We start from the raw sequence: 12,194 nt of genomic DNA on the forward strand, positions 1-12,194 counted from the left end.
TTTTAAAATTAGGTGACAGAGTAGAAATCCAGTCATGAAAATAAAAAGGCAGAGGTGGATGAGCCCTGGCTCAATGAGACATATCAAATACATAGCATCCTGGTGTCACAGGGCAGACAGAACTGTCCTAGACAGTGTGGGGAAAAGATGGGCACTCGAGAGGTAAAAATTCTACTTCGTGATCACTCACACTTGAACGGTGCATTAGTCATTGAACAAGGGCGAGGTGAAGGGGATAAGGGAGGGTGGTAGAGTTGTAATTCTCTATGAGGGGTGGGAACATATACTCATGGATGGGAACTTTTAAGTAGCTATGTTTATTATTACTTTTTTCCAGCAATCTTGCAAGAGGCAGAGTGTGACACTGAATTGAGTGAGACGAGCGTGTAGGTGGGTTGGCGAGGAGCCCTTCTCTTGACGCAGGCCTCTGGCTTGTCAAGGAATGGCTGGTTCCACTGCTGGGCTGTGTTTACTCTTTTGCTTCAAGGAAAAGGGTTTCTTGAGGGAACAACTTTACCTCCAATAGTGATTTATTTGGGTCCAGCTGGGTTACCTAAAAAGAAAGAAAATATATTCAAAAGACTGGCACAAGCACTGTTTTCTCCACATGGCATTCAGATCTTGTCTGTGCAACCTGACTCTCAGTCTGCTAAGCAGCGGCATGAACATTTCCAAACCTGTTCTCTTATTTGATCCTCACAATAAACCTATGACGTAGGTAGAGTTATTACCATCTTATAACAGAGGAAACCAGGCTCATAGAGGTCGAATCTCATAGTTGAGTGGAAAAACTAGCATTTGACCACAGGGCAGGCATAGCTTCAGGAGACTGGACCTCTTCCTGGGCAAGTGGAAGGTCCTTGCCTCCTACATAGCTCAGCTTGGCTGACAGGAGCCCCTAAGGAAAGGGTGTTGGCTGAACAGCTGGTTGGCACTCCTGGGAACTTTTGCTTGATTAACTCCCCACAGCATGGAAGGACTTTTCTGCTTGGTGGGAAAAGAGCTAAGCCTTTGGGGCTGATATGGCTAAACCTCCCTGTAGTAAACTGGACAATGTGTATTCTGCCATGCCCAAAGATCAATATCCTCCACTGAGGACACTCTCCCTAGGAAGGGATATCAACAATCTCCTTGGTGGGGTGGGAGGATTTTTAGTTTGAAAAAATGAGTCAATGCCACAATAAGACTTTATATTTTAGAAATAAAAAAAAAATCATTATTTTATAATATGAACTGTTGGGAGTAAAGCTAGACAAAATCTTGGGTCAGTTGGGATAGGCTAATCATACAGGAACTCTATATTAGGTTTATGACCCCTTAGGCCAGGGCAGGGGTGGAGGATTTATGAATCTGAGAGTGAGAGAAAGAAACAAAGTTTTCTTATTTATCAGAAGGGAATATAAATTTTAAAAAGTTAAGAAATAGTAGTGTAGTGGAAGGGACAGTGGGGCTCTGGAACCAGAAAGATTCTGGTTTCAATCACAGCTGTGTTGGCTATTAGCTTTGTGGCTTTGAAGTTAATATGAACCTTGCATGACTGATGTGTGGATTAAATGAGAAAAAAATACATAATTAGCACAGTGTGTGGCACAGAGTAGGTGTTCAGTGAAGGCTCCTGTGTATGTGAGTAACCGTAAGAATGGACAGACAGATCAATGGATAGTTCTGAGTGTGTGTGATGGGAGGCCAGGTAGTCTGCTATGTGAGAGACAGGGGCTCTGGGCCAGCAGTCTGCAGAGTGTACAGCATTTGAAGCCAGCAATCTTGTCCTCTGCTCAACTCAAGCCACACCTAATGAGATGGCTCTGCTTGTTTTCTCCTAGCCGAGGGGGATGGGGTCCCTGAGAGGCTTGGTGTCACAAGCAGGCTGGCGAGCTGAAGGAGGAACACGATCTTTGACTGTATCCAGATGGAAACCTGGTATGCCCAGGAGGGTCATTAAGGAGACACAACCACCTCCAGAATCCTCTCTGCTTATACAGACCCCAGAGCAAAGGGGCTCTACTGGTATCTCTTGGGTTCTGGGCAGATGGGCAGGCAAGACGGTGGGGAGGGCCCAGCCTGCTGTCTGTCTTCCAATGCACGGGGGGCAAGCTGCTGGCAAATGTTTACCCACTTCCCCAATTAACATACAATATCGTGCTGTCTTTTGTCAACAGAGCCTCTGCTTCAGACTCGTTGGTATTTTTTGCCCAGCTGCTTTGTCTATTGTTCTTAATTAACATGCCAGAGCTCTTCCGGCATCTTCTACTTTGTTATTTGTAGTTTGTAAATATGATGTTTGTTGGGAGAAACCATAATCATAATAGTGCCAGAACTATGCAGACTGGCAGAAAAATTATGCTATAAAGCAAAACAGGCTGGGAGGCTGCCTGCTCCCTGCTCCCTCCTTGCACCCTGCTTAAGTTGTCAACATGCAAGGTCAGAGGTTCAGAAAACATATCCAGTTTTCTTAGACTCAGTGTCCAAGAAAAGTTAAGGGATTTTCTCTGTTTTTTGGGGTGAGATGGCTGAGGCTCGAAAAGGAGGAAAATAAAGTTTCTCAAATCCTGTTACATGCCAGGGACTTTATATTATCTCATTTAATTCCTGTAACAACCATGCAAGGTGGGTGGAGATAACAAAACTGAGACTCAAAGTTGTAGCCACTTGTTTAAGGCCACATGGTAAGGGTCTGTCTATACAGCATAATGGTTAAAAAGGCTGAAGCAAACTTAGATTCAAATCCTTGCTGTCACTTTACTAGCTATGGGCCTTGAAGAAATTATAGAACCAGAGAGCCTAGGTTTTCCCATCTTTAAGATGAGAATAATCAGTTTCGCATTCATAGGTTGGTGTGATGGTTAAATGGAATATTAGTAAAGTGTCTGGTACACTGCCCAAGCCAGTACTTGCTCAGTTGGTGGTAGCCATTACTGGCTGGAATGTTGCCTTGGGGAGGGGTCCTGGTCTAACCTCAGAGCTGGAGCTTTCCCCTGAGGCCTCTTGGGGCCCAGTCTGCACCAGGCTGCCTTCTTATTTCTGCCCTGCTGCCCTTGGGTAATGCCTCAGTATCTGGAGACCCCCTTTGATAGCCTCAGTGGGGCTGTGCTGAACTACTTCACAGCAAACATGGCTATTTGGGGGCTGCTCCTTCTGGTACCCCAGATCAGAAGCACTATTTTTTTCTTTGAAGATCATTTTAAGACAGGAATTTTCAAAATGAACAAGGACAACCTCTGCTTCCATTTTTATTTGACTGTCTTGGACAAAAAGACTGTGGGGAACCTAGGGGGATGAGGTTTTCCCCTGCAAGATAGATGGCCCAGTGTTCTGGGTCCCACTTAAGAAGGATGTGGGGGCACCTGGCTGGGTCAGTTGTTGAGTGTCCCCGACTTCGGCTCAGGTCATGATCTCATGATTCTTGAGTTCGAGCCCCACATCGGGCTCACTGCTGTCAGTGCAGACCCTGCTTCAGATCCTTTGTCTCCCACTCTCTGCCCCTCCCCCCTCTTGCACTCTCTCTCTCTCTCAAAAAAAAGAAAACATTAAAAGAAGAAGGAGAAGGAGGAGAAGGAGGAGAAGGAGGAGAAGGAGGAGAAGGAGGAGAAGGAGGAGAAGGAGGAGAAGGGGAAGGGGAAGGGGAAGGAGGGGAAGGGGAAGGGGAAAGGGAAGGAGAAGGAGAAGGAGAAGGAGAAGGAGAAGGAGAAGGAGAAGGAGAAGGAGAAGGAGAAGGAGAAGGAGAAGGAGAAGAAGAAGAAGAAGAAGAAGAAGAAGAAGAAAAAGAAGAAGAAGAATGTAGAGCATGCCAGAAGGGACCTCCAGGCAGGGAAGAGCCTAAAAACCACATTCTCTGAGAAATGGCTGAAGAGTGGGAGAGAGAGGAACTGAGACGTGGTGGTGGTGGTTGCTGCTACAGGGGAAGGGCTACCCGAAGGACTACCAAGTAGATCAGATGTGTTATTCATGTTATTCACTGTGCCAATGGGCAGAGCTTGGACTGGTGGGCTAAAATCGCAGGGGAAGCAGAATTCAGGTGGTCAGAAAGAACTTTTTAACAGAGCAGCAGCTGCTGGTGTGCTACTGTGCTACTTTCTTCTCCCTCCTTCTGTTGTTTTCTTCTTGTTCTTCATAACCATCGTCATAGCAGCAACTAGCATTTACTGACTGAGTACCTACAATGTAGCTAGAACCGTGCTAAGTGCTTTATATAGAGTACCTTAACCATTCCTCAAAAAGTCAAATGAAGTAGGTATTATTATTGCCATTTTATAGTTGAAGATACCATGGGTTATCCTGCTCAAGGTACAGATAGAATAAGATCTCACACTCAAGTCTGTCTGACTCCAAAGCTCATAACCAGAATGCTTCTGACTAACATGTCAATAGGCTGCCTTGTGGAAGTGGAGAAGTAGGGAGGGGAGGGGAGAATGAGTACATTCTCTGTTGACCCTAATATTTGAGAAGGGTATATTTGAGAAGATCATGAAGATAATAATAATGGCTAACATTTATTAAGCATTCATTTTGTAACGGGCATATTCCAAGCATTTTACATTTATAAGATAACTTAATTCTCATACTAATCTTCTGAAGTAGGTATAATTATTATTCCCATTATACAGATGAGAAAACTGATCCATGGAACACATTAAGTAACTCACCCAAAGTCTCAACGCTATTCAGGAAAGAGCCAGAATGTGAATCTAGCTTTGGAATCCATATGTAGAACCACTAGAATATTCAGCCCAAGGTGTGGCTACGAGTAGGATCCACCCAGACAAAAAAGTTGGATGAGATGGCCCTGAGGTTGTTTCTAACCAAGCTTCCAAGAGAGAAGATCTTCACTTTAAGAATGGCAAAAGATCAAGGGTCAGGAAAAAAAAAACCCTGAAATGTTTATAAAATACGAATACAAAAACCCAAACTGAGCTTGTGTTCTGCCATTTACTTGGGACTTTACTGAATTATTGACTCTCTAAATCAACAGAGAAACCCACCCTTTGGGACTCCTTGGGAGAAGAGGCGCATTCTCAGATAAGAGATATGGCCTGACTTTGTCTGTTAGAAAAAAGTCAGTCATTTTGACATTTTATTCATTATACTTAGGAAAAGTGAATAATATATATTCTTATTAAATTAATATTTTAGCAATTCATCTTTGTGAAACTTATGTTAGCAAAAATGGAACAAAGCTATTCTTTCCTAGATCAATTTTCTCAGCAGTTTGAACTTTCATATACATCTTATTTCTATTACTTCCCTGGGCCTCAGTTCCTTTTTAAAAAAAGTCTAACATTGCTATTGAGAAAAATGTGAATCAATGTGACAGAATCTCATCCAGGCCACACCAAGTGAGTCCCAGAATGTTAGGGGGAGAAAGTTCCTTAAGTGCCAAAAGTCCAACCCCTTCATTTTCCACAGGTTGCCCACCTGAAGCTCAGAGAGGTCAAGTGACTTGGCCCAGGTCACACAGTTGATAAGAAGCAGAAGTAGTACTCTACCCTAGAATTTCTGACTTCTATTTTGGGGTTCTTTCTAGCCACAACTTTCTGCCTCTCACTTAAAAAAAAAAACGAGCATAAATATACTACTACTACATTGGGGGCTACCTCAGAGCAGGAGCTGAGTGATAATAAAATAATAATAGTGGCAATATATGCATAGTACTTTATAGTTTACAACATATTTACACAAACATTGACTCACAATCATATAAGATAGATATTATTATCAGTTCTTGTTATTTTACTTAGTTTTGTTAACAAAATTAATGCTTTTATTTTGAAACTGAATGAAGATAAATTTGAATCTAATATTTTCACATTTAGGAAAAAATGCTAGCTTCAACAAATGTTGCTGGAACAACTGAACACTGACAGGCAAAAAGACTGGATCTAGATGCAGACCTTACATCTTTCCCAAAAAATTAACTCAAAATGGATTATAGACTTAAAGGTAAAACACAACACTAGAAGATATTCCTAGAAGATAACATAGGACAAAACCTAGATGACCTTGGCAATGGCTTTGATTTTTGAGATACATCACCAAAGGCACAATCCACAAAAGAAATAATTGATAAGCTGGACTTCATTAAAATTAAAAACTTCCGTGAAACACACTGTCAAGAGAATAAGAAGACAAACCATAGACTGAGGAAAAATATTTGCAAAAGACACATCTGATAAAGAATGATTATCCAAAATATACAAAGAATTTTTAAAACTCAACAATAAGATGAACAACCCAATTAAAAAATGGGCCAAAGAGCTTAAAGACACCTCATCAAAGAAGATCTACTACAGATGGCAAATATGAAAACATGCTCCACCACATCATATGCTATCAGAGAAATTCAAATTAAGATAAAAATGAGATACCACGACATACCTATTAGAATCGCTAAAATCCAGAATATTGACAACACTAAATGCTGGTGAGGATGTGGAGCAACAGGAACTCTCATTCATTGCTGGTGGGAATGGAAAATGGCATAGCACTTTGGGAGACATGTGGTTTCTTACAAAACTGACCATATTCTTACTATATAATCCAGTAATTGTACTCCTTGGTATTTACCCAAAAGGAGCTGAAAACATGTCCACACGACAATCTACAAAAGTCTGTACACAGATGTTTATAGCACCTTTATTCACAATTGCCAAAACCTTGGAAGCATCTTAAGATATCCTTCAGTAGGTGAACAGATAAATAAATTGTGATACATCCAGACAATGGAATATTATTCAACACTAGAAAAATGAGCTATTAAGCCATGAATAGACATGGAGGAAATCTTAAATGCTAAATCAAAGAAGCCAATCAAAAAGGCTACATAGTGTATGATTCCAACTATATGACATTCTGGAAGAAGCAAAACTATGGAGACAGTAGAAAGATCACTAGTTGCCAGAGGTTGGGATGGGTAGAGGGGATGAATAGGCAGACCACAGAGGATTTTTAGGACAGTAAAAATACTCTGTATGATGCTATAATGATGGTTATATGTCATTATACATTTGTCCAAACCAATAGAATGTATAACACCAAGAGTAAACTCTATATAAACTATATACCTCTGAGTGATAATGATGTGTTAATGTAGGCTCATCAGTTGTAACAAATGTACTACTCTGGTAGGGGATGTTGGTAACAGAGAATGTTGATAATGGATAATGGGGGAGGATATACATGTAAGGGAGTATATGGGAACTCTCTGTACTTTCTGCTCAGTTTTGTTGTGAACATAAAACTGCTCTAAAATATAAAGTCTTAAAAAAACATGCTAGGTTGCATTTTTTTGAAAGCTCCCAATGTATTTTAATAGCTCATGAGGGAAATGCACTGCAGTAGTACTTGAAAACCATGCATTGGGAATTAGCCACATTCTGTAGATTAGGAAATGAGATCCAGACACTGTGTTTGCCTATGATTGCACAGCATAAATGGTAGAGGCAGAACCAGAACCCAAGCCTTCTGACCTGTTTGTTTCCTTATAATTTCCATTATAACTATTCCCCCACCTCCTTCATGTGGTATAACTGTGTTCTCACTCTGTGAGTTACAGGCTTAAGGTTCAGTGTGTGGAATGGGGAAACAATAAACCACCAGTGGTTTCTATAATTTATTCTTGTTTTTAGAGTAAAATTTGCATTTCTGAAACTTCCGGCATCTTCAAGGGGAGAAAAGCTCTGTTCTCATATTTTCTGTAGTATTTGGCTGCTCTCCTCTGGGAGACCAATACCACCACTTTCTAGACTGTGTGCTGGCAGCACTGTGTGCAGAGGAGCCTTGCGCAGCCTGATCCCCAGGAGCAGTCCCTTTGCTACACTGGCAGAAAGTTCACAGTCTTTCTGTAGCCCACACAGACAACAAACAGTAGAATCTCATCCATACCCCTTCTTCCTTCTCCTCCCTCCCACAGATGTGAAAGACAACCAGGTACCATCCTCTACGTCTCTGCAAGCACTCATCACACAGTCTCTGCAAGCACTCACTCACCTTTCAGCCCTCAGCAAGCTCTCTCTCCTCCACATTCCTCTGTACTGACCGCCATGGCTGTATATTTATAATGGTGTCAGGATGTAATGGGCCAGGATGTATAGGTTCCAGTTCTGGCTCTAGTGGTGGGACTTTGGACAAATCACTTTTCTTCTCTAAGTTTTAATTTTTGCATTTAAAAAAAAATGTGGGGGGGCAGTGTAATGATTCACTGAGGTCAACTGGGCTGCAGTTGAGCTTTGGAAACAAACACATGGGTTCAAATTCCAGCTCTTGGCCATGCTCTAAGATGCTTAGAGATCCAGTTTCCTTCTCTATTGGGTGAAAGCATTGTTGTAGGGATTAAAATAACTATCATAGAGCCTCACACATGGAAGCAACTATAATTCAATGTCTTCTTTATATCTTAGTAGATGTCATTTGTGTGGTGCGAGCTCCCCAATGATCTAGGGAGGGAGACTTGGGTTGGATTCCTTTGCTAAAACCTCCTAACTCTCTGATGACCATCGATAAGTTACTTAATTTTCTGGTTCATTGTTTATTTATAATAGTGAGACATTTTTGCCACCCAGCATTGTTGTGAAGATTATAAGATGAAGCTTACAATCATGAAGAATTTATTTCATACTCCTGCTTCCACACAGAGGGACTCTGGGATGCTCTCCCCATTTCTCACACAGGGTGAGAGGAGATCTACCTGTTTGGTGAATAGGGTAGAAGAATCTAAACTCAGCCCCTTCCTTTCCCTTTTCTGGAGCCAAACCTGCTCTTCTGTTACAAGGGGCCCGCACTGACCAGTTGTATACCCAGGACTGTGTGGGCAAGTCTGTCTCATTTAGGGACAAAGAATGTATCAGTAAGACCCCTGGCTGCAGATCCCAAGCCACAATCTCTGATCAACATGTTCAGTAACAAAGGTGATATTTGTATTCCCCCCGAGTCCTACTCTTTCTGTTGGTCTTATGTCTTTCAATTAGTCTTGGACAAGTGAAGTGAAGGGATATTATTTAAATGTCACTTAAAACCCCAAATGCCCCCACAACACTGAACAGGGGCTTAACAGTTATGATTGATGTAACTTGATGTAAGGGTCATAACTCTTTTTTTCTCAAAGTCTATTCTGCTTTGGTTAGAAGATGAGAGCAACCTAGTCAGGGCATTAATCAATTCTAAATTGCCACAAAAAAAGCCTATTCTTAAAGACATGCTTTTTTTTTAAATTAAAAGTTTATTTATTATTTTGAGAGAGAGAGAGCACCCCCACAAGTTGGGGAGGGGCAGAGAGAGAATCCAAGCAGACTTTGACCTGTCAGCAAGGAGTCTGACACGGGGTTTGGGGCTCTATCTCATGAACTATGAAATCATGACCTGAGCTGAAATCAAGAGTTGGATGCTTAATTGACTGAGCCACCCAGGTGCCTCAAAGACATGCTTCTTAAAACAAGTTATCTGAGGGGCGCTTGGGTGGCTCAGTTGGTTAAGCGTCTGACTTCAGCTCAGGTCATGATCTCGCAGTCTGTGAGTTCAAGCCCCGTGTCAGGCTCTGTGCTCACAGCTCAGCTCAGAGTCTGGAGCCTGCTTCAGATTCTGTGTCTCCCTCTCTCTGCTCCTTACCTGCTCTCTCTCTCTCTCTCTCTCAAAAATAAATAAACATTAAAGAAAATTAAAAAAAACCAAACAAGTTATCTGAACACAAAATGAATGTGCTGACAAACTTCCTTCTGAAGAATGTGTACATAACACACTTCAAATCCTGAGCTCTTTCTGCTCTAGGAGGCAGCACAAAGACTGCTTACGTAAGTTTCCAAATTAAAGTGAAGCTGAATATATATATCTGTTTTTGGTTCTGTTCAAAATTAGCATTTACTTTGAACATGAGAGAACAACTAATCTTTTGGTATAAGTAATCTATTCTGTTAGTTACTCCATTAAAAAATGCACATTAAATACTACAAGTTTAAAAAATAATTACTAACATCATCAATAGTTACCATTTATTTGGCATTTTATAAGTGCCACATGCTATACTAGTTGCTCTATATATTATCTAATTAAATTGTCATAATAATCCTAAGAGGTAAGTACTCCTATTATTCCCATTTTATAGATGAATTCTTTGAGGTCAAAATGGTTAGGGGATTTGCCAAGGATTACACAGGTAGAAAAGATAAGGCTAGAATTTGCACCCAGTTTTGTGAACTTCCAGCTTATATCAGATGCATCCCCCTTCATCATGTCTGATCCTACTTCTAAACAGGGAACAGGTAATGTGACTAACTGGCTTTCCTTTGAGCATAAAGAAAGCAGGCACTCTGCAACTTCATCACAGCCCCTTTTTCCTGTTGTGGTATGAGCTTTGTTCTTCCCCCACAAGAACACAGGCTGTTTTTTGTTACTGTCAATGTGGTCTTAATAGCTAATTGTCCATTTTCTTTAACTACCTTCTGATGAGTTGGGAATCCCTAAAAAGAAAGGCCAGTTATACCCACAAAGTATCAGAGGGAGAACTTAAGACCTGATCTACTGGTCATATGCTTGATCAGGGTGTGAAAAGACTTTGGTAACTGTAAAGTCTTTTGCAAACATAAGGGATTACCCATCATCATCATCATCATCATCACCACCAAGCAGGACAATGCCAGTTTTCACTCATAGCAACTTCTCTTCTATATTTGCTGAAGGTGGTAATGCAACCCTAAAAGGAAAATTCAGTCTGGAAGGGTGCCACTACGGGACTACTCTATAGCTTATTTCCATCTCAGCTTCCTGTGTAGTTTCTAGACCAACATGTCATCTTCTTGTATCACAGGTAAGAAGTAGCACTGGAACAAGACTTTCCAGAAAACAATGACAGATCTCCTCTTTCCATTATTAAACTGTGGTAGAATAACTGGTGTGCTACAGAGTGAGGTTGGGTGGGCTTCTGCAGCTGCAAAGAATAGGGTCCTACAAGACATTTTATTTCCTTGACTTTTTTTTTTTAAGATGGGAAGAAGGGAGAATGAAAGAAAAGGTAAAGGAACAACAAAGGGAGAGAAGACTAAAGTGGCAAAGGGATAAAAATTGTATCTTATAGGCTGCCCTATCTGTTCTTTGTTTTATCACATTATAATAATGGTAACAGTTAACCATTTATTGGGAGCTTACTAGGTGCTAACTGTTCTAAATGGTTTACACTATACAACCCTGTGAGGGAGGTGCTATTACTTCCACTTTAAAAATGAGAAATAGAAGCTCAGACAATTATATAACCTGCCTAAGACTGAACAGGCAGGAAGAGGCAGAATAAGGATCTAAAACTAGGTCTGGCTCCAAAGACTGTGTTCTTAACCATCACACCAGATAGTATTAGTATTGCAGTCATACACTAGACTATTTATTTCTAAGTCTCGTACTTAGAAGGATCATCCTTTGCATGTAACTGAAGCACGTATCTCCCTAAAACAGAGTGTACTACTATGTCAGGCAATGGGAAAATATCACTATCTAGCTCCTCAATTATCACAAACCCAGTGATTGTTAGATCTGGAAGGGATTCTTAAGTTTATTTATTTACTGAGAGAGAGAGAGAGAGAGAGACAGACAGACAGAGAATCCTAAGTAGGTTCTATGCTGTCAGTGCAAAGACCGATGTGGGGTTCAATCTCATGAACTGTGAGATCATGACCTAAGCTGAAATCAGGAGTCGGACACTTAACTGACTGAGCCACCCAGGTGCCCCTGGAAGTTTAAAAAAACATTTTTTTTTAATGTTTATTTATTTTTGAGAAAGACAGAGACAGAATGCGAGTGGGTAGGAACAGAGAGAGAGGGAGACACAGAAGCAGAAGCAGGCTCCAGGCTCTGAGCTGTCAGCACAGAGCCTGACATGGGGCTCAAACTCACAAGCTGTGAGGTCATGACCTTAGCCAAAGTCAGATGCTCCACCGACTGAGCCACCCAGGCGCCCCTGGAGGGGGTTTTTATCTCTGTAACAGATGAGGACAGACAAGTCCAGTGAGGGAAAAGAATTTACCCTAGATTACTTAGCATTCATGGCAGATGTGGGACCAAATCTAGATTCTTCATTCCCACTCTGTGCTTTTAGACAGGCTGTTAATGAGGACACGGCTCTAAAGTGTTGCTAATGTCAAAATGGCCTCAAACTTGGCGCATTGTCAGGGAGACCCTGAACACCAAATGAAAGATGTGACCCTCTCCTTGCACTGGTA

General features: G+C 41.3%; 1 protein-coding gene across 4 annotated transcripts in view; it reads right to left on the minus strand.

Moving 5' to 3' along the window:
• Positions 1-294: 294 nt before the first annotated feature.
• The window catches only part of FAF1 (Fas associated factor 1), a 524,128-nt gene continuing 512,228 nt past the window's right edge, over positions 295-12,194 (minus strand). For all 4 annotated transcript variants that reach the window (XM_007077228.2, XM_007077231.2, XM_007077229.2 and 1 more), the window contains one exon: positions 295-553. In XM_007077228.2, the coding sequence (XP_007077290.1) occupies positions 470-553 (84 nt within the window). In that variant the 3' untranslated portion in view covers positions 295-469. The remainder of the gene's footprint in view (positions 554-12,194) is intronic.

Source organism: Panthera tigris, chromosome C1 (genome assembly GCF_018350195.1).
Source record: "Panthera tigris isolate Pti1 chromosome C1, P.tigris_Pti1_mat1.1, whole genome shotgun sequence".
NCBI classification, from domain to species: Eukaryota; Metazoa; Chordata; class Mammalia; order Carnivora; family Felidae; genus Panthera; species Panthera tigris.